Here is a 25696-nt window from a genome sequence, read left to right as displayed (position 1 = left end):
ATGCTTGGTGGGCTGGTGCCTGGAGCCGGCCCTGCATTTATGGTACAAATCAAGTATGCATTTGCAGGTCTCTTAGGTAGGATGTTTTGCTGAACGATGGGACAAAGTTCTCTTATGTACCGAATATGGTGCTAAGAGGTACTCTTTCAACATGTGTCATGCAGCACGGAGAGCCTGGCTTGGGCACGTGGTTTAGACCTTGCCCTTGTACATGGCCCTGGGTGGCTGGAATTAAACACTAGGTCTTTGGCAGCAAGGGCACCAGCCCCTGCTGCTGCCTGAGCTATCAGGGGAGCCCTAGGGCTGTGACGTTGTTGTAGTCAGGGCGGGCACAAGGAGGGCAGCCCCTGTCCAGGCAGGGCTAAGCCCCTAATACACCCCCACCTTATTCCCTTGACAGGTCGCGGCCCCTTTAAGAGGCTACTCCCCTCTTACCCCCCCCCCGGTCTCATAGCAGGCATGATTTCACTTCCTGTCCCCATGCCTATACCAAGATGGCCGCCTCTCAGGACTTCCGGCCGCTGCCAGGCCCCCCCCCCACACCCCCCCCAATTGTTCCCGGACCGGCCAATAAAGTTTGTCGAGAGGCTAAAAGGCAGAGACGCCAAACCGGATATCGGCGGCTCAGTGAGAAGACCCGGATGCGGAGAAGCCGTCTGGTTGGCTGTTGAGAGCGAGGCTGGCCCGCCCACGCTAAACCAGAATAGAGCTTATTCAGAAGGGGCGTGGCCCGTAGCCCAGACCGAGGCTGAGGGAAGCCCAGCTACCCGGAAGGGGAGCTGGTGATGGGCAGCTGGCGCCGCACCCCCCGTCCTTTGGGCTGAGAGGACCCGCGGCCCATCGAGCTGCAGGTCAGGCCCTGTCCGCGGCGGGGGGCTCCGGGGTGAGGCTGTCCCTGGGGGAGGGGCACTGAGCAGACCCCGGCCCCGCCCCATCTCTGGGGCTGTGGGAGGTGTGAGACCCCTCGCCCTGTTCCCATTGCCCAGGAGATGGGACCGGCCACCTTGCGACGGGCGGGGCCTTTGCTGAGCCCTCAGGGGCCCCTGCCCCCTAATCGTGCTGACAGCTGACTTGTGGGGGCGGGCGGCCCCTACCCTGGGGCGTGGGCGAGTCTGAGAGCGGCTGGGCCCCCAAACAGGGCTGCCACCAAACAGGGCTGCCACCAAAAGACAACACTGGGGTAGCCTGGGTGATCCATAGCCCCCACATCCATACCCCCCACGCTGGCCGGCGGGCAGTGTGTGCTGAGCACCTTTCAGGTTTCCCAGGGCGGCTGCCTCAGAAAAGGGGATGATCCTGGGAAAACCAGGACAGGTGGCGACTCTGCCCCCAAAACGTGGGTGCTTGTCCCGAAGGCTGTCCCTGCCCTGCCTCTTATGCCTGTGGTGAGCAAGCTGTGTCTTACTGGGCTACCTAAACACCACGCTCTCTGTTAGTGGTGGCTTGCTGAATGGCTCCAGAGTTGTAGTTAAGTGGAGGGGAAGGTAATATGTTATGTACTGGCAAGTATACAGGCACTTGCTGCTGTAAAGGCGTATTCGTCTATACAGGGAAGTGGGCTTCTAGTGAGCTGAAACTCCCTTTATAGTAAAGTCGGATGAAAGCCCTGAATAATCAGTGGATTGCAAGGTGCAGATTGGAATTTGACCCCCTGTCAAGGCCGTATCCCCACTTTGAACTTTAGGGTACAAGTGTGGGGGCCTGCATGAGGACTTCTAAGCTTAACTACCAGCTTAGATCTGGTCCGCTGCCACCATTCCCAAAGCTAAATTCCCTTCCCTGGGAAACCTTGAGAAACCTTTCACCAATTCCCTGGTGAATACAGATCCAAACCCCTTGGATCTTAAAACAAGGAGAAATTGACCATCCCCCTCCTTCCTCCCACCAACTCCTGGTGAATACAGATCCAACCCCCTTGGATCTAAAACAAGGAAAAATCAATCAGGTTCTTAAAAAGAAGGCTTTTACTTAAAGAAAAAGGTAAAAATCATCTCTGTAAAATCAGGATGGAAAATAACTTTACAGGGTAATCAAACTTAAAGAGCTCAGAGGACCCCCCTCTAGTCTTAGGTTCAAAGTACAGCAAACAAAGATAAACACTCTAGTAAAAGGTACATTTACAAGTTGAGAAAACAAAGTAAAACTAAGACGCCTTGCCTGGCTTTTTACTTACAAGTTTGAAATATGAGAGACTTGTTTAGAAAGATGGGGAGAACCTGGATTGATGTCTGGTCCCTCTCAGTCCCAAGAGCGAACGACCCCTTAAACAAAGAGCACAAACAAAAGCCTTTCTCCCCCCCCAAGATTTGAAAGTATCTTGTCCCCTTATTGGTCCTTTGGGTCAGGTGTCAGCCAGGTTACCCGAGCTTCTTAACCCTTTACAGGTAAAAGGATTTTGGAGTCTCTGGCCAGGAGGGATCTTATAGTACTGTACACAGGAGAGCTGTTACCCTTCCCTTTATAGTTATGACACCCCCAGAGCAGATATGTGGGAGAAATGATTTCACTATAAGCCTGGTTCTGCAGGCGCTGAGCAGGGGCGGGACGGAGTTCAACTGTGCTCCTGAACAGTGGTTTCCCTTGTTCTTGTGTGATGGAGCTCAGCACTGTGCAGCCTTAGGTCATGAAAGTGGATTCCACTGTCTTATGTTTATAAGATGAACAGAGTATATGATGTTTATTAAGGGCCAAATCCTACAGCCCTTGTTTAGGAAAAATTCCCATTGAGTTCACTAGGCATATTGGCAGAGTGAGGATGAAGAACTGCAGGATTTGAGACCTTCAAAAGGGGCTCTTGCATGAAAGTAAAGCTGGAAATGATACTTCTTTTGCCTGTAGCCCTTCACATCCCCAGGTCCCTGTTGTATCTGATCAAGACCTTTCCCCTTGTTTAGTGGGAGGATGCAAGAAATCATAATGCAGTGATGATTGGTGGCAGTCACGTTGCTGAGGGATTTACAGGATGTTACAGATCCAGCACTATGATTTCACTGAAGGTTTATCCCATAAAGTGTCTAGTTCCCAGTGGGTGATACTTGGAAACTGTCTGCTTTTAGGAGTTCAGGTGGCTAGCACCCGTCGGGGAGCAGAGAGGCCGGTCTCCATCAACAGGACGGTAAAACAGGTAAGGATTCTTGTGTGAAAGCGTTCCATTCTGCGGTGCTTCCTGAACCCTTTGCAGTGCTTTCTGCCTGCAGCCTGCCTCAGGCTCCTGAAATTATCATTGGGAACCAGAAAGGAGGTGGATGGTCACTCGGGAACGTTTTTGAAGGGGCCCTGATGGGAGGAGAGGGTAGAATCTGGCATTGCTAGGGTGAAGAGGGTGTTTGCAGGAGCCAGGTGGGATCTGGAGCAGGGGGGGTTGGATGGGGTACTGTGCTTTCTGGTTGTTAGAGGGAGATTCTGCGGATTCTTGCTTTTATTTAGTTATCATATATTCTGTGGCAGCCATTGCCATGGAATCAGAACACTGTATGAGAATGTATCACTTACCTGTAGCTAGGGTGACCAGACAGCAAATATGAAAAATGGGGACGGGGGTGAGGGGTAATAGGAGCCTATATAAGAAAAAGACCCAAAAATCAGGACTGTCCCTATAAAGTCGGGACATCTGGTCACCCTACGTGTAGCAGACACGCCATAACCTAGTTTCTTACAGCGAGTGGGGGTAGGTGACTGATTCTTCCTCAAATGTCTTGACACCATTGTTTACGGGGAAATGCTTGTTTAAAGGGGCGTCTTGCAAAACACCCAGTGGTGAACAGTGGTGAGATTCAGGCTCAGTCTGATCTCCCCTGAAAACTTGAATCTGGGTAAATTGGGGCTCAGGTAATCACGAATGAATTTCTGCCCCCAAATCAAAAATGCATGTATCTGAAAAGTGAAGCTCTGACGAGAGCTTGGCTTCTCCTAGGGTTCCTCCCACAGGACTGCTCAGCCCAAACCCTATATCCCCTTTCCTAGGAAAGCCACTTCCACCTCCCTTATGTCCCGGTGAGGATATGTCCCTGATAAATTTGGATGTAGAGAATATACCGGGATAATGTCTATTTCCATGCATTGTGTTCATTCTCTCTAGCCCGTTGGCCCTCATGCCTGACCACACGGATGTCAGCCTCCTTCCGGAGGAGCGAGTCAGGAGGCTGATCCAGATGGGGAGCTCTGTGGAGGTGAATGAGGATGTCCCGCCACGGCGATATTACCGTTCTGGGCTCGAAATCATCCGCATGGCGACAATTTATTCTGAGGAAGGCAACATTGAGCGCGCCTTCATACTGTACAACAAGTATATCACGTAAGGGCTCCTTTGCTTTGCATGAGGATAACTTACCGTAAGCTCTTTGGGGCTGTTGTCTTATTTTGGATGTCATGCACCATACGTTACAATCCAGGAGTGACTAGGAGTCAGGAGAGCTGGGGTCTGTTCTGTTGGGCAAGTCGCATCCTTGCTCTGTGCTTCAGTTTCCCCATCTGTAAAATGGGGATGATGACCCTTACCCGCCTCTTCACAATGAATGAAAAGCACTACATAGGTGCCAAGTATTGCTACCATTGAATGGCTAGACCAAGGGGTCAGCTTTAAAGTCCAACATCCCCCAAACCATCCACGCTAGAAACGTTCTCTCTAGTGTTGGGAAGCTTGAGTTAACCCTTAAAGAACTGAACAGAGATATGGTCGCTTTATCTCTCTTCCTCTTTGCCACTCCCAGCTGCTTCCTCCTCCTCACGCAATGCCAGGCCCCTATCTCTGACAAGACCCCCTTACCCTAGAGCAGTTCTCTCCTGCTGCCCTGCCCAGCTTAATGCTCTTCTCATTCTCATCCTCCTTGGGTGTGCATTCTCATCTGACCTGGCATTTACTGGCCAATGAGTAGAAACCAGCAACAGATCTTGTGGTCTGGGCTTTGGGACAGGGTTGGATGTTGGGGCTTCCTTCGTTGGACTGCAGGGTGAATAGCACTCAAGATCTTAACTTACCTCTTTTCTCTGACTGCTGGCATAGCTCTCCCTGGTGCACCAGCACAACCTTAGCTGTGTTGGGGGCCAAGGTTTATTGCTGTCCCAGGCAAACTGGGAAATGCCCTCTCCTCATCACTCAATCACTAAATGTTCTGCTGTTGAGGCCTCTGGCCAGCTGGTACTGTCAGTCTTTGCTCCTCTTGCTGCCAGGTGACTGCAGCATTTTGTAAGAGGCTGGGAGCAGGGGCCTTTCCCAATCTGTTCTGAAACAGTCCACACATGGCATACAGTCGGTTTACCACTTCCTGAGGTTTGCTTTTGTTGGCAAAGAAATTAACAATCAGAAAGTTTGGCTCAAACAACTTCCCTGGCTTGCCTGCTGCTCCAGTTCCTCCTTCAGGACTGCTCAGCCCACATGCAAGATCCCTTCTCCCTTATATTGAGGTGGGGATCATGAGTCCTCTGCCTCAGTGAACCCATTTCTCCCTTTCAACGCCTGCTAATAAGGCAGAGCATGTCTGGCAAAGGCTGTCAGCCTGTTACAGGGTTAAAATGTAAAATGCTCCCTTTAAAGTCACAGGTTAGACTTGATTATGCCTCTGACCTATAAAGACTGTCCTCTGCACCACAGGTGCCAACTTTTGTTGGCGCCGGTGGGTGCTCGCGCCCGCCCCGACTCCGCCCCCTCCCTGCCCCATTGGATCCCTCCCCAAATCCCCGCCCTGGCCCCGCCTCTTCCCCAAGCAGGCCGCATTCCTCCTTCTCCTCCCTCCCTCCCAGGCTTGCTCAAATCAGCTGTTTCATGGCGCAAGCGCTGGGAGGAAGGGGGGAGAAGCAGGACGCGGCAGCCCGCTCAGGGGAGGAGGCGGAGCGGAGGTGAGCTGGGGCGGGGCGGGGAGCTGCCGGTGGGTGCTCCACACCCACCAATTTTTCCCCGTGGGTGCTCCAGCCCCGGAGCACCCACGGAGTCGGCGCCTATGCTCTGCACTGCAGCCGTATGGTGTGAAGCACAACGGTGTCTCCTCAGGGTGGTCTTTGCAACCCTGTTTTGAATCTGGTACGTTGTGATCCTTATTTTCTGCTCTGGATTGGCAGGGAGAGACTCTTCCTTGTCCCCACGTTGAGACGTCACCAGCTCCTCTCTTGCTGCCCGGCTGTACATAGGGGCAATGGTCATATCTCTATAGAGTGTCATGCCATGGAGGTTTCCAAATGTAACTACGTTGGGTGATTGCTTTGTCCAGCACTGAAATGCACCCACCCCTGGGGTGAAACCTGACAGCTGCTTAGCCCCAGGCTGTGAATAATACCTTCTTAGAGTGCCTGGGATTTTTACCAAGGGTCAGAGGCTCATTTGAAAGGCTGCACTGAGGACACTGGTTCAGTATGGGCGTGTGTTAAGTGCTTGATCCTGAGAGGCCATTATCGACGCCCACCCATCTTCATGGGCGCTCAGCACCGTCTGGGATCTAGCTGTGAATTGCCCTCACCTACTCCTGCAGAGCTGTGGCTTTTTCTTAGCGATCTCCCATCTAATTGCTAACCCAGCCAGGCCCTGCTTGGCTTTTGCGTTCTGTCAGTCTGGGATCTCAAATTGTAGAAGGTTGAACTGTATAGGCTGCTCTCTTTTTAATGCATTAACGTTGGGATTCTCACAGGTGCCTAAGGGAGTTAGATGCCCGAGTCCCAATGAACATCACACTCCCTTAGGCTCATTTGCAAACTCCAGCTTCAATTTATTTTATGCACTTTCCCTGAATCTAATCAGGAACTTAAAAAAAGAGGGCCCACTCCCCAAAGTATGATGGTGGCCCACAATGCCATTCAGTGTCCTGCTGGCACTTGCTTTTCCAGGGCGTCTGTACAGTTTTTTCCTCACCCAACCTTGTTAAATTCAATACATTTTTCTCTGATTAGCTTGGACTCCAGCCTCCCTTCCCCCCTGCCACTTCCTGGGCTTTTATGGACATTGCTCTGGGCTCTGTGGGAGGCTGGTAAGTGTAAAACCAAGTGGAATCTTTCCAGCTCCGTTCCTCGCATGCTGCTGCATAAAGCTCCTTTAGCTAAACAAATGTTCTAATCGCTTCTCCATGATAATGGCAACAGATGGTGGTGAGTTCCCTCTCCAGGAGCCGTGGCATGTACATTTCCCTGGAAGCTATGTAGTCTGGACGGGTCCCGGCACTTTGCTGTCCCTAATGCTGGTGAATTGAAATTAGCCTTTCATTCTACCTAGATTTGATTTACTCGGCAGGATATTTTATTTAGTTCTTCTGGGCCAGAATTGGTGTCGCCTACTTCGGCGCTAATCTGAAATGGCTCCATTGAGTTCAGTGGAGTTACTCTGGACTTGCGTCACTGTGAAGGAGGCCCGAATCTAGCCCTCTGCATTTGCTTCTCTGTCATCTAATCCAGCAGACAAAGGCAGAACGAGATCCGGGTTGGAGGCTGAAGCTAGATGCATTCAGACTAACAATAAGGTGCACGTTTGTAACGGTGAGAGTAATTAACCATTGGAACAATGTACCTAGTTGTGGTGGATTTGCCATCGCTCAAAGGTTTAGAACAAGACTGTGAAAAGATCTGTTCTAGCCCAAGCAGGCATTGTGGGCTTGATGGAACAATCACAAGGTGACGTTCTCTGGCCTGTGTAATGCACAGAGTAAAGGATCATAATGGTCCCTTCTGGCCTTGTACACTATGAATCTTCCCTGCTCGCCCCTGCTCGCCCCTTTCCAGCTATAGGGCCAGACTCCCCTGTTCCATCAGTGTAACGCCAAAGGCACGTCAGTGGTTGTTACCCTGAATTGGCTTGGTTGGGTGAGCAGAGTTTGTCCCATAACAAACAGGGTGTGTGCGGGTGTGGCTATGTGCTGTAGCCAGGTACCGCACAGCAGTGTGTTATGCATTGGCCTGACTTGATTTCTCTAATTACACAAGTACATCTCTGGCCCCAAACTGCCCTGAGCCCTCCTTAGGCAGCTGGACGAAGCTTGCTCCAGCGTACGTGATGCCTCCAGTGGGGCATACAGCCGTAAAGACGCTTCCTGCAGCTGGGGGCATGTTAGTGGGAAAGCAGCATGGGCTGACATCCTGGGTCCCAGCAAGTCCCTGGCTGCCTTTGGCAACTGGCATAAGCTAGAGCAGAGTTTTTTTTACCTCGTTAGGGGACTGCCCCAGCACAGAGCAGTCTCAGGATCAGGCACTTCCCCTCTCCACAGCCAAGGATCAGGGCTGTAAGTAGCCTGACCATGAAATATCCAATATTTTCAGGGCTACTTTGTTCCCTTAGCGGGCACGACACAGTGCCATGGGGGTGGGGTGCGCAGACTTGCTGTCTTGCATGCTCTCCCCAAGACCTTGGGATGTAAAGAACTCTCCTGCAGCATTGGGTCTGTTACATCCTCCAACAGATCTGCAGCATCCAGCCTTCTCCCAGGTCTGGTTTTGTATGGTGGGGAGGAGTCCCTCATCACACTGAGCTTAAATAGAGTTGAGGGGGAGGGGCTTGTGATTGGCTTTGGGTTTCAGCTGTAGGAGCTTTAACTCTTGATTGTCCTAACTTTGATTTTTAACCATGTGTAACTCATGCTAACACAGTGGGGCTATTTATCCACCCCCAGTTGCTGGATGACAGGCTGCTGCTGCTGTCGCTATGCTAATAGGCCGGGTTCGGTAGCTCAGGCAGTGGTGGCTCGTACTTTTATTTCCAGAGTTCATCTAGCGGCACCCCTAGAGGGAGACAGCCAATGCTAACAGGTGCAGCTCTGTGTCCGTGTCTGATACAGAGTCTTGCAGTTAGAATCCACAAGTTCTATGGAACCTTAAGGTCCTGATCCTACAATGGGATCCATGCATTAGCTTCAGTGGAGCTTTGCCTGGGCATAGATCTGCTCAGTTGGATCCAGATAAGGACGTGCTCCCACCTTGCCACTGCATCTGGTGCTCCCAGCCCAGCTGGCTGGAGGGGCATGGGGCTGACTGGGCCCCCTGATCTCAAGCAGAGTTGTCTCTTCCTTGGTACATTCAGTTCTTGGCCTCTCGGCTGAGCCTGCCAATGCAAGAAGCCAATCGGGGGGTGACTTATGTTCTAGGGGCACCTGCCGGCTGGCAGATGGACTGAGGTCACCAGCTCCACACAAGCCAGTGAAAAGCCATGCGATGATCAGGGATTTTGAGTCCCGGTTGGCCTGGCGAGGGAGAGGGAGGGAAACCCTCTGTGTCCCATTGCCAGGCCTCTGTATCTATTGCTCCCGATTTGTGCGTCTGCAAAGGTCACCCCGGAGCCAAGTGGTGGCTTCACCCTTTCGGGGCAAAGCGGTTGTTGAAAGCTGATCCCGCAGCACTCGCCCACCCATGCCCGTAGCCCCATCAGGTGCCTACGCAGCAAAAAACCAACCCCCCGCAGCAGCGAGTCTCTGAGCCTGTCTCTCCAGACTCAGGCTTACGTTGTGGCACTGAAAGTAGCTGTGTAGATGTTCCTGCGTGTCTGGACCTTGGGGTCTGGTTTTCAGAGCCCGCACCGGAACATCTACATGGCTAGTTTTAGCACCGAAGCACAAGCCTCAGCCTGCAGACCAAGGCTGTGAGACTTGCTGGCCACAGGTATTTCTGCGGGGTAGATGTGCCCTTTACGCCCACAAGTAAGGAGTTACTCCTGTGAGTAAGGGGTGCGTAAACAGAGACTTTTGTAACACACGGATGGGTTTATTTCGTGTCGCTGTTCTCTGACCTGATTGATTTCATGGTACCTGGGTTTTCTGTCTTTCCTTAATGATCATGTCGGGTCTGCCATGTGGCTTTTCCTCATCTGCGGAATCCCGCTTTGGAGCATGTGCTGAAATCCAGCCTTCTCCCCACACCCCAGATGTGCAGCTCCTGTTCCTGCCCCATCCGAATGACTCTCCCTCCTCTCCTGCTTTGAAAGTGGTTTGCAATGATCCAAGGGTCGCGTCGCCTGCTTCGCAGCTGTGTGCAGGGAGCAGCAGGCCAGCCGGGAACACCAATCGGCGTGTGGAATGTTTTTCATGCTATTTAATGCGCTCTCCAATATAAACTCCGTGGTCATAGACTCTGAGGGTGAGAAGGAACTGTAAGGGTCAGGTAGTCTAACCCCCTGCCAAGATGCAGGATTTGTTGTGTCTAAACTATCCAGCCTCCTTTGGAATCCTCCAGTGAAGAAGTTACCACAACCTCCCTAGGCGTCTGTTCCATTGTCCTACTGTTCTTACAGTTAGGAAGTTTTTTCCTGAGATTTAATCTAAATCTGCTCTGCTATAGTTTGAACCCGTCGCCTCTTGTCCTGCCTTGGGTGACAAGAGAACAACTTTTCTCCGTCTGTTCTACGGCAGCCTTTCAAGTGTCTGAAGACCTCTCTCATATCCCCCCCTTAATCTCCTCTTTTCCAAACTAAACATAGTTCCCTCAGCCTTTGCTTGCACTCCATCCCTTTGCTCATCTTTGTGATCACTGTGCGAGCTCTAACTGAGTCAGGTATGGTCTGATTGTTTCCTTGTACCACTCTTCCTTGGGCTACTGCTTAGTCCTTTCTGTCCCTCTTCCCTCCACTGGGTATCTGCCAGCCACCATTGCTGCTCCTAGCTGGTTAGCTAGGAGGGTGGCTGAAAGTCCAGTTCAGACACTGGAGCAGATGCCACGCTGGGAGATTGTTACACAGCCAGAAGTGCCTTGTAGCAGATACATCATAGTTGGCATTTATAGCTGCTTAGCCTGAAGTCTAGGCATGTGAGTAAGTACCTTGCTGGAGCAGGACTGTCATGAATAGTCCTCTGGATCCTTTGACTATTTTTGGCTCCAGTTTTAACTTCTATATAGCGCTTCTCCTCTATGTGCCGTGTAAGCATTAATATGCCCTGTGAGTAGGTGCTCTTATCCCACTGGGGTAAGAGAGAAGGTCCTCTCATGAGCCAGTAACTAGTTAAAAGATAGGCAACAAAGAGTAGGAATAAATGGTCAGGTTCCACAATGGAGAGAGGTAAACAGCGGGGTCCCCCTAGGCATTAGGGGACTGGGACCAGTGTTGTTCGACATATTCATAAATGATCTGGAAAGGGGGTGAGGTGGCAAAGTTTGCAAATGACGCAAAATTACTCAAGATAGTTTCACACCAAATCTGACTGCGAGGAGCTGCAAAGAGATCGCACAAAACTGGGTAACGAAATGGCAGATGAAATTCAATATTGATAAATGCAAAGTAATGCACATTGGAAAACATAATCCCAACTACACATACACAATGATGGGGTCTAAATTGGCTGTTACGACTCAAGAAAGAGATATTGGAGAACTATCCATGATGACTCCGAAAACATCTGCTCCGTGTGCAGTGCCAGTCAAAAATGCTAACAGTGTTAGGAACCATTAGGAAAAGGATAGATAATAAGGCAGAAATATGTAATGCTGCTATATAAATTCATGGTACGCCCACCTCTGGAATTCTGCATCCAGTTCTGGTTGCCCCATCTCCAAAAATGGGAAAGGTACAGAAAAGAGCAACAGAAATGATTAGGGGAATGGAAAAGCTTCCATCTGAGGAGAAATTAAAAAGACTGGGATTGTTCAGCTTGGAAAAGAGATGACAATGGGGGGGGGGGGGAAGATATGATTGAGGTCTATAAAATCATGACTGGTATGGAGAAAGTAAATAGGGAAGTGTTATTTACTCCTTCACATAACACAAGAACCAGGTGTCACTGAATGAAATCAGTAGGCAGCAGGTTTAAAACTAGTACTTCATACAACACACAGTCAACCTGTGGAACTCATTGCCAGGGGATGTTGTGAAGGCCAAAAGTATAACTGGGTTCAAAAAAGAATTAGATAAGTTCATGGAGGATAGGTCCATCCATGGCTATTAGCCAAGATAGTCAGGGATACAATCCCATGCTATGGGTGTCCCTAAGCCTCCGACTGCTAGAAGCTTGGACTGGACAGCAGGGGATGGATCAGTCAATAATTATCCTGTTCTGTTCATTCCCTCTGTCTCTTCCTGGTTCTCAACTCAGATGCTCACTTTTATTTAAGTCATGAATGGGGGAAATTAGCTGATTCCCCAGCTACTGCGCAAATGGTTTCATTTCCCTTCTGCAGGCCCTGAGTTAGCGAGATTCTAAGGTATGTGAGTAACCTCGCTGACTTTAATGGAACAACTGTCATGCTTCAACTGTTGTGCTTAAGTATCGCTCTGAATTGGGGCCATCGTGAATAGTCTGGTGTATTCTGGGTCTATTCAATTTTACTCCAGTTTGAATTTGTTTTAATGGAAGTTGTTGTTGTTATCCATTATCATCATTTAATGGAAATTGTTATTGTGGAATGACTAGGAGTGTTTGTACATCACCAGGAATAGTGGGGTCCTGGTCCATGACTGGAACTCCTGGACACTTTAATATTACAAATAATTAAGTGTTTCAGGTGCTGTACAAAGACCGTCTCTATCCCAAAGAGCCTGGGAGGAGGTTAATCTTTGGAAGTTGCTGTTGATGAGGAACGCACAAGCACAGCATAGTAGTGGATGTAAGCATTGGGCACTGCAAGTGGGAACGCAGAGCCCATCTGTGCTGGGGTGCAAGAAACCCAGCTTAGAACGACTGTTGTCTTCCATCTCTTCCTGCATCTTGCAGCCACCGTTTGGAAACGCAATCTTTCTGCTCTGCGTTTGCAGGCTGTTTATAGAGAAGCTGCCGAAGCATCGCGATTACAAAACCGCCATCCTCCCTGAGAAGAAAGACACAGTGAAGGTAAGTTGTCGCAGCTCGCAATGGTGTTACCAAGAGTCTCTTTCTCTCTCAATAATTTCTATTAGACAACATTAAAATAATAGATGTTGGCACTAGAATAGGACCTGGTGTGTCGTGTGGTCTGTCATCCTGCCATTGCGGGGTTGTTCTCTATTGGAGCTGGTCAGGAAAATGGGGTGGGGGTTCCTGTGGAAAATTGTCGGGTTTTTTGGTCAAAAACTTGAATATAGAAAAGCCAAAAACTGAAATTCCAATTTGGAAATGCTGCCACGGTGCCTCATGGTAGTTCAGGTACCTCTTCCTCCCGTTCTCCTCTATCGGCCAGGCTTCCAGCCCTGTTCCCTATTGCTACACTGTCTGTGGTATTGTCCTATCTACTACTCGCTCTCTGAAGTAATGGGGCTTCCACCCCGTCCCGTGGGAGACCATTCCCAGTAGGGCAGGTCTTGTTAGAAAGTATCTTTCCCTAATATTCAGCCTAGGTCTTCCAGTGTTTTGGTCCTTGGATTGCTATCATCTCCTCTCCTTGGTATTCATTGGGCCATAGTCTTACGGCAGTACGTGAAATGCACCGTTCGCACAGGCCAACTTGCATGTTCACCTCCCTATCCTGCATGTGGGTATTGGGGGTGTTGTGGACACAGGCTTCAGAACAGACAAGCTTGGCTCACTGAGTCTTGAGCACAGATGCTCCAAAGGTTTGGCTCTGGGGTGGAGGGGAAGGGGCGGCTGAGTCGGTTATCATTGCGTGCAGCCCTTGTTGAATTTAGAGCATTTAGCACCACTCAAAATAGGGCCCCAAATGACAAGTCTCCGTGAGGGCCAGGGATTAGGACACGGGACTTTCTGAGTGCCGGTCTTGTGCTCAGATTGTGGCGCATCTGGGTAGAGACCCTCTAATTGTGAGCCTGTTTTCCCCCAAACCTCGTGCAGCTCTTCAGGGCTGCAGATGTGCACGTCTGGGTAAATGCCTGAGTGCGTCGCTGGCTCTCGCAGCATCCATGGGTGCCAGGCAGCATGGAACACCATCTCCCCGCCCAGCAGCCAGGGAGGGGGTGGGAAATGCGGACCTTACGCCCTTGATACATCAGTATGTGATCAATGTGTCCCACTGGTGCCGCGTGCGGATGCACCAGCAGGATGCTGCAGCACCATTTCTTTGTTTCTCTCTGGGTTGAGTGCTTCTTTCTCTGACTCCTGCTTCTCTGCTGTAGCCGTCCGTATCCCAGCCCCCTTCCGGTTTGTGGCTTAACCTCTCCTAATACCTCTTACTGCAGTAAGCATGGGAGCTGAGTTTACTTTGTCTTGGTGCTGTGGGCTTGCCGACCCTAGATTCCCATCTGGTCTTGCTGTCCTGACATCGTACTTATTCCCTCTCCCTCCAGAAACTCAAAGAAGTTGCATTCCCCAGAGCCGAGGAGCTGAAGAAGGAGCTGCTAAAGCGATACACCAAAGAGTATGTGGAATACAGTGAGCGAAAGGTGAGTAATGGTGCAAGGTGAAACGTCAGCGTCACAAATAAAACCGGCAGCTGCAAAGGAAACTGATATCCAGGGTCTTTGAACCGGCAAACTGGGTAGCTGGATTCTGCAATGTAGCATTGCAGCCTCGTATTGCACACTGCTGGGAGCTAACTTCCTGAGCGTGTCGCTGCTGCCTTGTCCTAGACGGGTCTCCTGCTTCTTCCCAAATCACCTTTGTGCTTTCCTCCCTGCGTAAGGGCCAGGCAGGGAGGAAAGACTCCCAGTCTGAGTCCATAAAGCCAGTCACCTTCTCCTCCTGCAGGTCGTTCCTCAGACCTCCCCTCTGCTGTGATGCAGACAGAAAACTGCCAGCTGAGGACAGGTGGCATGACATGACTGCTATTAAGAATTGCACGCATCCTATTTTTGTTACCCTGTCTGTTCCACCCCGGCCTCCTTGTTTGTCTGATCCGCAGGCTCGGACCTAAACCACTCGGTTCAGACACGCTCCAGACAATGGGGTCCGAACGAGTTTGGTGCTGTATGTGGGAGCCCGTTGGGGTCCATGGGCCAAAGCGGCAGTGGTCTTCCACTTGTTTAACATGTGATCTGGTTGGTTGCCCTTTGCAGCCCCTTCCTGTGTGAGGATGTGTTTCGGCAGGTCATGCTGAAGGGAAGCTAATCTGCAAAGGATTCCTCCTGGGGAAGGGATAGTCTAAGGGATTGACAATGCCTAGGCTTGTTCCCTGCTCAGTTTACCCGTTTGTACCACAAGCCCCAGTGACCTCCTGTCTGTTGTCCCTACACATTTCCCATTGCAGAAGAAGGAGGAGGAGGAGTTTGCACGTAATCTGGCTCTGCAGCAGCAGCTGGAGGAGGAGAGGCAAAGGGTTGCCCAGATGAAGCAGCATCAGGCAGAGCAGGAGCAATTTAATGCCTTCGAGGAGCTGATCCGGCGCAAGGAGCTGGAGAAAGAGCGTCTGAGAATCCTGCAGGAATTCGGGAAGCCAGAGCTAGGTCCTGAGTCTCAGGGGGGACCCCTGATACCAGGCGTGGAAAAGCCCCCAACTGACTTAACCCCAAAGCTTCCTGCATCTCCTGTTCCACCTGCAAGCCCAGTGGTAGGGACAGTGCTACCAAAACTGCCTGTCGTGGACAGATCTCTGAAACCTGGAGCTTTGGGGAGTCCGGAAAACAGTTAGTACCTTTTGGAATTAACCCCTGTTAGTGACACTGGTGCCTGAACCTAGGCTGGATGCTAATAGAGATGTCATAAATAGCGTCAGTCTCAAGTGTCCTATGCGAAAACGCGCACACATAACGTATTAGAAACCCTTCAGCTTTATTTCTAGCCCTCCTCATCCCTGCAGGGAGAACGGCTTCCACCCTAACTGTATGGGTGGTGAGTGCTTGCGCTGACCAAGAGAGTATCTCTGGAGTATCCGTAAATAGCTCCTTCCCCTTTAAGAGGAGTAGGCATTTGAACCTGAAGATTGCTGAGCGCTCTGGTCCTGATTCAACACAGCTGTTCAATAGGACTGTTCTCCTGCTTAGAGCTAAGCACGTGCTTACGTGCCTTGCAGGATGGGGATCAGTTTTCAGCTCTTTGCAGGATTCAGTCCCTTGTCAGATTCAGATCAGGGGCTGGATTCTCCTCTTACATCGCATCAGAGATCAAAATTCGGAGCTAAGTCCTTGCTGATTTGCCATTTGATTGTCTCCCTATGGCCTTTCCCTCCACACATGCCCTAAAAATATCAATACCCATCTGAAAGCATTTCTGGTCTCTAAAGGGATGCTGTCAAGATGGGGGAGAGGGGGTATATTAACGAGCCTGATTTTGACCACTCACATGGGTGCAGGAACTCTGCTGAAATCGATGGAGTCCCGCTAGTGAGAGATCATAGTTGGGCCCAATATGCTATTGTCTTGTGTTACTCAGCCTTTTGGTCGCGACAATGGAGCATGGTTTCTTTTAAATCAAACTTCCTTTCTCCACTTAATGCTCTTGGTATTTTACCAGGCTAGAGAGAGGGAAAACGGGCTGGTCCATTTCACTTTCTGATTCAGTTCAGTTTTGCATCCTCGCTTTTGCACTTGCACAATTACTTGATTTACACACACAATTTGGGAAGCATGGTCCAACGGATAGAGTACTGGACTGGGAGTCCAAACTCCTGCAGATTCTACTCCTGGCTCCATCGCTAACCTGTCTCTCTTTAGGAAGGTCCCTTCCCCTCTCTGTGCCTCTGTTTCCCCATCTCCATAAAGCCTTTTGAGATCTATGGATGAGAAGTGCTATATAAGAGCTAAGTAACACCAGTGATTTCATGTACTCGTTAGAAATATGATGAGCAGCTATTTGTGTACCTAGCTTATTGATTTTTAAACCTCGGCCCTGAGTTGTTTGGGCTGAAATGATTTCCCCTACCCCTTTAGGTATTGACCTTTCCTGATTTCCTGATGCACATTGCAGCAAATCTTGCCTTGTATTCACATCTACCTTTCCTGTCCCCACAGACGTAATGACAGAGGGCCTTCGCCATGTCATCATCCCCAAGGTGCTCTGCCATAAGTTCCTTCAGGTAGCAGATGCTAACACTGCCCGGGGTGTGGAGACATGTGGAATCCTGTGTGGGAAACTGGTAAGGTGACATTCTGGATAAAGCCATGTCAATATCTTTGCCTTAGGTTCCCCTTTGGCCCCTTGATCTCCTAAAAAAAAACCTTTGTTGCGATGTCCTGCATTGACTCCGACTCTAAAGTCGGATCCTACATTGCCTTTAAATCATCATTGCATGTGACCTTAAGTTGGCCCTGTTGACTCTTTATAGACCCGAACAGTGCAGGCTGTGGCTTTATGTTCATTCCACCTTCACGAGCCTTGTCTTGATGGGTATTTGTGCTCCGCTGCTCGCCTTCCGCAATTGCATCATGGGCCCCGATCCCACGCAGAATGGGATTGCATGCGGACAGGTGTCCTTGAAATCGACGGGGGTCCATCTGCTGGGATCTGATTGCACGATTGGGCACCTTGTTTGGTTGGCGATCGGGTCCCTCCTTTGAAGCCCTGTTGGGTGTTTAAACTCTGTCCACCTTGATAGCCATCCTTCCCCACGGCTAAACATCCACTGGCTTCTTTTCCCCCAAAAGGCTTCTTAATTATAGCAGCTTCTCCCCAGTGCTCCCAGCTCTCCCCCTCCCCCGCCGGTGATAAATTCTTCCTCTCAAAGTGCTGTGTAACAGTGAAGTATTTTACCATTATTAATCATTGGCAGCTGGGGATGGTTTTTTTAATTATTTATACTATGAGAGCACCCAGGAGCCCCAGACATGGCCCAGGACCCCATTGTGCTAGGTGCTGTACAAACACCGACCAAAACAATGGTCCCTGCCCCAAGGGGCTTATAATCGAAGTAGTGAAATGGGCAGTTTTCCGCTGGGGACTCAGACCCACCCAATAAGTCACTGAGCTGCCGTCAGAGGGTAGTAACGTCCAGTCATGACTCATGTGGGTTAGAGTCAAATTGCTAACCTCATCATTACAAGATTTCCTGGGGACCTAGGAGTGGCAGGGACTTCTTGGGTCATCGGGTCCAGCCCTTTGTTGACCCCATTTCATCATCCCGTTCATAACTTCGGCCGGCGTAATGTAGAAGTGTTCTGTTGGTATATGACCCTAAGCTTTTTTTAAATAATGTACATCCCAAAGCTTTCTGGTTGTCTAGCATCCTGTGGTAAGAGGACACCTTGGCCTCAGTTCTGGGCTCAGGACTGGGGCCTTGTGTAGTCAATGCAGCGTATACAGCCGCACTAAAACTTGCTAATGCTCTGATGCGTTGCTCTGTCCACCATAGACTGCCTTGTGGGATCAGACCATGTCGGGCTGGAAGGAATCTTGAGAGGCTGTCTAGACCAGCCCCTTGCGCTGAGGCAGGACCAAGTCAACCTAGACCATCCCTGACAGTGATTTGTCCAATCTGTTTTCCAAAAACTCCAATGATGGGGATTCCACAGCCTCCCTTGGAAGCCTGTTCCAGAGCTCTTAGAGTTAGACAGTTTTTCCTGATATCTAACCTAAATCTCCCTTACTGCAGATTAAGCTCATTACTTCTTGTCCTGCCTTCTGTGGACATGGAGAACAATTGATCACTGTCCTCTTTGTAACCACCCTCTCCCTGCTATCTTCCAGCTGAGGAACGAATTCACGATAACGCACGTCATTGTCCCCAAACAACACGGAGGCCCCGATTATTGCAACACGGAGAACGAGGAGGAGCTCTTCCTGATTCAGGATCAGGACAGCCTCATCACTCTGGGCTGGATCCACGTAAGTGCTTCCCTGAGCCTGCAGGCCCGACCTTAAAACTCCTAGCAAATACCCTGGAAAGCCAGTTTAAGGGGATAGGTAAAGTGTCCTCTATGGGATTTCTTCTTCTGATGCAGCTGGTGCTGGCCACTGCTGGAGGTGAGATTCTGGGCTAGGTAGTCTGATCCAGTATGGCAGTGGAATGGGTTCCCTAGGGAGGTGGTGGAATCTCCTTCCTTAGAGGTTTTTAAGGTCAGGCTTGACAAAGCCCTGGCTGGGATGATTTAGTTGGGGATTGGTCCTGCTTTGTGCAGGGGGTTGGACTAGATGACCTCCTGAGGTCCCTTCCAACCCTGATATTCTATGATTCTAAACCCTCTTTAAGTCATTATATTGCAATGATCTTTGCGTGCAGAGCTTCCCAAACTGGCTGTGCATAGAAACAAAATCTTGGGCAAGTTCTTTCCCTTCTCTTTCTCCCCCCCCCCCAATTGGGAACATCGATACTGCCCCCTTGAACATAAGGATCTTGAGTGGAAGCTTTTCCCCCTGCAAGCCTAAGCAGCAGGTTCTATAACTTCTGTTTGGTATTACATGCCACCTCCATCAGAGCAGAGAGCAGCGCTGGCGTTTGCTGCAGGGAGCTCCAGTCATCCTCAACCTAGGAAAGCTGGCCTGTTCAGTATGGGGCTTTGGGAGATGAGGAAGGGTCTTGTGACCCCATTGTCCCAGCCCCCTGCCCTGGGAGCGCTCAAGAGGAAAAGGGTATTGCTTATGCAACTTGAGAGCTACACAGACGTCTCGGGTATTTTGCCTCAACAACGGAGCCATTGTCCCAGATACTAAACTCCCCTTCTGAAGCTCCAGCTCTGAGCCAGGTGCCTCTGCTTAACCCCCCAGCGGTTCCCCGGGATGGTGCTTTCCTCAGCTCCTCTTCCAGACCCCCCACCACATGGCGAGGCAGCTCCAGATTCCTCTACTGCCTCCAGAGCTGGCCTGGTTCCCAGGCCAGACTCAGCCTTCGGAGTGGTGCCAAACGCCAAGCAAAACATTTCATGCTGCGGAATGTGGTTTTCAATGTGGCAGCTGCCTTGCAAACACTGGCAACTGCAAGATACTAGCCAGGTTGTCTCCCTAGGCACTAGCTTCCCCTCTCAAAGAGCCAAGGGACCTGCAGAAAGAGACCTTCCTTTTTCAGTAGGGGAGGGTGAAGGGTTGTGGGAGATTTGTTCTCATCTGAAGGGATCTAACCCCATTAAATCCATCCGATGCCAATTGATCTTCATTATTTTAGATGTTACAGCTAAGGAGGCCGGGATGTGACAGTGTTGACTGGATTCTAGAATCTTCTTACCTCCTGTCCTGTTTGGTGTGGCTATACTGTGTTAAACAGCTAACGTCTTCCACCCCAGAAGGGGCTGCATTTCGTTAGTGTGTGAAGGGACTCCTATGTGGGGGTGCATATAATATAGCTTATAACTGTACTGAAGTGTGCTTTGAGATGCAAGATTACACGGGGCTTCTTCAGCCACCTACATCCTTTTCTGTGTCTTTCTCAGTTTAGTATCAAACAAAGAGGGGAATCTTAGTTTGAAATGGCTGTTTTGGGAGTGGGAGGCGTGTTTGGACTGTCAAATACGGTAAAGGTTTAGCATGCTACTGCTCTGTTAATCAATGTCATGGAATAAAAAATGCTATACTCTTTGTGACCACTTTGTCAGTTGTTGCTGCTGTTTCGGATGCCTTGATCTCTGAGCCAGGCTTCTTAACTCTTTCCTTTCCTTTGTATGTATCCATGTTTAGACTCACCCTACGCAAACAGCTTTTCTTTCCAGCGTGGATCTGCACACGCACTGCTCCTATCAGATGATGCTGGCTGAGTCCATTGCCATTGTGTGTGCACCCAAATACAACGAGTAAGTAGGGGAGTGTGTTTGCTTCCCAAGCATGTCGTTCCTGGGCAGATGGGATTTTCAAAAGTGTTGTTTATTAGGTGTATTACGGTAGCGCCTAAAAGCTGCAGGCATGGAGCAGGATCCCGTTGCACTAGGTGCTGTACAAAGATGGTCCCCGCCTTCCAGAGCTGACAGTCTTGTCAGCTTAGGCCTTGTCTAAACACCCAAGCTCTGCTGCTTTAGCTATCCTGGTGTAGTTAAAATAACACAGCCCTCTGTGTGGATGCAGTTATAGGAACCTCCATATTAGTCTGACTGCATCTACACTAGGTACTGCTATAACTGTATCAGTCAAATCTCGTGGGGGGCCCCCCACCCAACAGTTCTACCAGTGCAAACCCTGTGTGGCGTTTATACAGCAGGCCTTAGGTGCACGTGTCCCCTGGACTCTTGCTCTAAAGTCGCTTTGACACTTCTGAACAGCCCATCCCAAGATCTCCCTAGAACTAGTTGGAAACTATTGTAGAATCATCATGTGGACTTGAGGGGTTGGCTTGGGGTTAGGGCGCATTATGAGATTCCAGAGATGTAGGTTCCGTTCCCAGCTCTGCTACGCATGCCCTGTCTGACCTGCACCCATATGGCTGGCCCTTTGTTCCCCATCTGTAAAATGCAGAGAATTCCTCCTTTGTCTGTGTAGACCGTAAGCTCTTTGGGGCAGGGATGGTTCTGTCTCCAGGCAGCACCGCTGGGCCCCCTAGGAGTAGGTCTGCACTGCATTTGTAAACCTGGGTCTGTGGGACCCAAGTTTGTGGACTCGGTGTTTCCAAGCCTACCTGTGAGCATCTACACTGCGTTGTAAACCTGGGCATACAGTTGCTGGACCTGTGTTCTACAGCCGTGCTCAATGCGTCCATACTGCACTAGGCCAACCTTCTGACTTGGGTCTGCGGCTTGAGCTGCGTCCACACTGCAAGAGGAGGGGTTGGACCTGAATCTCAGCAGCACTCAGGTCCCCAGTGCTTGCTGACCAGAGTCAGGGAGGTTGGTGTGGGGATCGGAGGGGAGGTTGAGTTCTGAGCTGAGTCTGGGTTTACAATGCAATGTAGACGTACCCTTGGTGACTAGGAGGAGGTGTCAGTGAGGGTTGCATTGTTAAGATGACATCAGAAGGAAAATGAGAAACCAAAACAGGTCTGACCTAAAGGGATTTGCTCTGCTGATCTTTTTAAGAGGCCCGGGTTGTTCAAACCATCTTATCTCTGTAGGACGGGATTCTTCAAGCTGACAGATCATGGCCTGGAGGAGATCTCTTCCTGTCGGCAGAAGGGCTTTCATCCACACAGCAAAGATCCACCTCTCTTCACCGTAAGTACCTGAAGAGAAGGGACACTGAGAACTGCAGCTCATTCGGCTTGTTCAATCAATCACTGAAGTCGTAGCTATACTGCAAGGCTGGGCTGTAATCCAGGGAAGGAAGGGGATGTATGACCACCCCCCTAGAACGTATGAGAGAGTCTGGTCTGGGTTAATCATTGCAGTGCTGTTGGGCCGGACTCCTGGGTTCTGTTTGTCTCACACTGTCTGGCGCTGTGACCTCTGGCAAGTAGCTTCCCCACCCTGTGCCTCAGCATCCCCACCTGCAGAATGGGGCTAAATTCCTACTGAAGACATGGTGAGAGGGAACTTGGAATGTCTTGCTAACGGGGCGAAATCGTCATGTTCATTCATGGAGCAAATTTATCCGTAGGGCTTGTTCCTGTTTCTAAAATTGTCTTGCCCCTCCTCTAATGGAGGTGTCATGATCCAGTGGACAGAGAATAGGACTGGGGGCATCTGGGCTCTACTCCCAGCTCTGCCAACGACTTGCTGTTTGACCTTGGACAAGTCACTTTGCCCTCTCTGTATCTCAGTTCTCCAGCTAGAAAATGAAGGGGCTAATCCTGCCTCAGATTTTATAAATACTTCAGTGTCTACTGATGACTAATGCTTTAAGTGCGAAGTATAAGTTATTCCTGGCAGAAGGGATGGTTTAACGGATTTGGACTAGAGAGTCCTGGGTTCAGGTCCTGGTTCAGTAACAGACTCCCTGTGGGACCTTGGGCAAGTCACTTAATGCTGCGTCTGACGAAGTGGGTATTCACCCACGAAAGCTTATGCTCCAATACGTTTGTTAGTCTATAAGGTGCCACAGGACTCTTTGTTGCTTAATGTACCCTGTGTCTTAATTCCCAATTTGTACAATGGGGGTGTAAGAATAAAATCCACTGATTGAGAGATGCTCGAGGCCACAGTGAGGGCCATGTAAGTAGGGTCAATAGAATGTAAGGGATGAAGATATTTAAATAACCTTCCCATTTCTCCTCTTTCTTTCAGAGCTGCACTCATGTGACAATAGCTGAGGTAGACGTGGTGCTGATGGATCTTCGATAAGCCCATTGCCTTAATCTACTTCTTTACCATAAAAGATCTAACTTGTAGGCCTAGGGAAGCTTTTCCTCCCATAGCAAATGATTCCCACCGTACAGGGTGATTTTCAGTAATGACGGTGAGGTTGGTAATCTCCACTCGGAGCGCACGAGATCTCGGAGGCCTCTCTCTGGTCTCGGGAGACGTTAAGATTCCGAGGGGTGAAAGGAAATATTAATTTGGATTTTAAAAAAAGAAAAAAACTAACACTCTGAGGATTATTTAACTCCCTAATAATCAATCACTCTGCAATCCTTCCAGAAGGACTCATGGCAATAACTGTGATCCTAAGGCTTGACATTTGGATTGGGCTGACTAGAGAGCCTTTGAAAGGAAGCTCTTTCCAAACTCGGATCCTCCGAATTTAGCCCATCTTTTTTTTTTTGCCCCTCATGTCTGATCCTGTTGAACGGTTGTAAATCTTTCCGTTGACTTCAGTGGGCTGTCGATCAGGACTTTTGTAAAGCTCCAATGGATCCGAGACTCACTCACTTCCCCTGTAAAGGGGTCTTCGTGTAAGTGACATCTTCACCTGCATTTGGGCCTCCTGTGTGCTGAGAGCAATGTGAAATGAGCCCTCGGGGCCTGATTCTCATTTACACAACGTCTTTTCCCCCAAAAACCAGTGGTTCAGTTACTTTACTTTAGAGCAGTGGGGGGGGGAAACTGGTGCCAACAGCTCCGCCACTAACGAGCAGCCCTACAATAAATGAGTAGCGTGAGCACAATGGAAGGAATAGATACTAGACAGGAAACTGGTTTCAATTCACAGTTGCCATAAATAGTTGGTTAAATCTGTTTAAAATGACAAAAATGTAATGGGGGCGGGAGGAGAAATAGGATCCTTTATTTTATTATTGTTCCTAAATGGGAAATAACTCTGGTCTTTGTTCTGCTTCTTTAATAGTGCAATATGGATGGAAGAGGGTCATTTCTTATGGATTACTCTAACAGTGTAGCAGTAGGAAAGTCCCACAGCTCAGCTGTGCCGTCCATGTGATAGAACATTGAAGGTGTGTTAACAGCCAGCTGGCGAGAGAGGTGAAACAGTGTTGTCGTGGTTCTAACACTGCGTTCCCTTGGTAGGTTAATTCCTGCGGGGGAATGGGAAGTGTTATCTAGTCTAACTAGAGGCACTTCGCGTGGGGCTTTTTAGCAAGGTCCAGCGGATTGGGCATTGGCCTGTGAGTCAGGAGACCAGGGTTCTGTTCCTGGGTTAGCTGCTTCCCTTTTCTAGGTCTGTTTCCCAGTCTATAGAATGGGGATGATGAAACTGACCTTTTTTCTGTCATGTGCATTGAGATCTACAGATGAAAAGCATCCTGGAAGAACTACACTTTAATAGCAGCAGGGCAGTTCTCAGGCATTTGGGGCAGGGTACCCCGGAGACCCTTTATCCACGCTGGTCAGGGAAACTGTTAGAACCATGCCAGAATTAACTGTATTCAGATAGTCCTGGATCTGAACTTCTCACCAGGCCCGAGGTCCAGAATGGGTCGTTCCTCATTCTCTGGGTCAACCATCCCTGACGACTGGCAAAGTTGGGATCCAAATGCCTCCGTTAGTATTCACGTCATGTCGCGAAGAATCCTCTATTCATCTCCGTAACCCCTTGCTACTGCTTGACTTCTCTCCTAGGAAGCCAAAGTCATAGAAAGTTTAACTCTCCTTGCCAAAGTTCACACTCCCATGAAGTCCTGAGATGATCTGTTTTCGAAAGCCTGTTGTGTAGAATCACTGAATGTTGTAGACAAGTGTAATACGTTGTTCACGTCAGATGCCAAACAGTGATTCTTCTCTCCCCCCTCCCCCCCATTGCATCTGTCTGTCTCAGTGTCTGTTAGTCTTGGGAGAAGAAATGGAGATAACCACGTGTTAGAAACTGTCCCACTTTATAATACTCTTCGTACATTCTAACTCTGTGATGTGTTAGATTGTCGTTGAGTGTTAAATGTTAACGAGCCGGACTTTTGGCTCAGCGTAGAGTGAAAGATTTTAGGCTTTCATTCTGGAGCAGCTGATGGTAGTATATGAGATCCTACATTTGGCGCCTCCTTCTTTTATCAACACATGCACAGTTGGCTTTTCATCTGGAATATAATATGTGCCCTTACTGACCTGTTTTGCTGTATAAAATTCTTTGGTGTACAGTTTAATACAGATTGATGATATTATCTCGGATGGGTTTGTTTGATCATTATTTGTACAGCAGTAATAGTTTGCACTGATTTAACCCTTTTCATCTCAGGATACAAAAGGAGGGAGAGATCCCCGTTTTATGGGGGGGAGTGAGTTGCCCAGCATCCCACCACAGGAGAGACCCTGGTTTACTGCCTCCCGAGTTCTTGATCTGACCTTGAGGTCATAATTGGAAATAGATTATTCCTAGCAACAAGAAAGGAGCAGAGCAGATAATGCTATTAGGGACTTGCCCTTACAGATCTCATTTACTTGGGAACTGTTTAGACTTGCAGGGGTTCTCCAACCTTTTTCCTTCTGAGACACCCCCCCCCCCACTCATATGCTATAAAAACTCCATGGCCCACCTGTGCCACAGCAAATGTTTTCCTGCATATCCAGCAGATGAAAAGCCATATTAAACTGAGAGTTGTACAATTAAACACACACACAACTGTACTATACAAAAGAAAAGCATAAGATAGGTACAAAAATAAAAACCCTGAATATTATTTTTGTTTTACTTCATGTGAAACTTGCTGGTGTGGACCCGCAGGCTAGGTGGCCCATTGAGGTGAGTCAGAATGGAGGTGGCACTCCTTCCCTGAGCCCTGCCGCCTGGGACTGAAGCCGGGTTTATTTTGGTGGACCTCCTGAAACTTA

At 49.5% G+C, this 25696-nt stretch overlaps 1 protein-coding gene across 2 annotated transcripts; it reads left to right on the top strand.

Annotated features, from left to right (window-relative positions):
- Window positions 1-738: 738 nt before the first annotated feature.
- On the top strand, window positions 739-25034 carry STAMBP (STAM binding protein). 2 transcript variants are annotated; one of them, XM_065397951.1, is made up of 11 exons: window positions 739-851; window positions 3057-3124; window positions 4079-4294; window positions 12644-12719; window positions 14105-14200; window positions 15004-15379; window positions 16703-16827; window positions 18375-18512; window positions 20295-20407; window positions 21655-21754; window positions 22763-25034. In XM_065397951.1, exons 3-11 carry the CDS (start codon window positions 4092-4094, stop codon window positions 22817-22819), a joined length of 1284 nt encoding a protein of 427 aa, XP_065254023.1. In that variant the 5' UTR covers window positions 739-851; window positions 3057-3124; window positions 4079-4091; the 3' UTR covers window positions 22820-25034. The 2 variants fall into 2 exon arrangements, with proteins under 2 accessions (XP_065254023.1, XP_065254024.1); XM_065397952.1 differs by having other exon boundaries at window positions 2895-3124.
- The last annotated feature ends 662 nt before the right edge of the window (window positions 25035-25696 follow it).

Source organism: Emys orbicularis, chromosome 2 (genome assembly GCF_028017835.1).
Source record: "Emys orbicularis isolate rEmyOrb1 chromosome 2, rEmyOrb1.hap1, whole genome shotgun sequence".
Lineage (NCBI taxonomy): Eukaryota > Metazoa > Chordata > Testudines > Emydidae > Emys > Emys orbicularis.
This window is presented reverse-complemented; position numbering and strand designations above follow the sequence as displayed.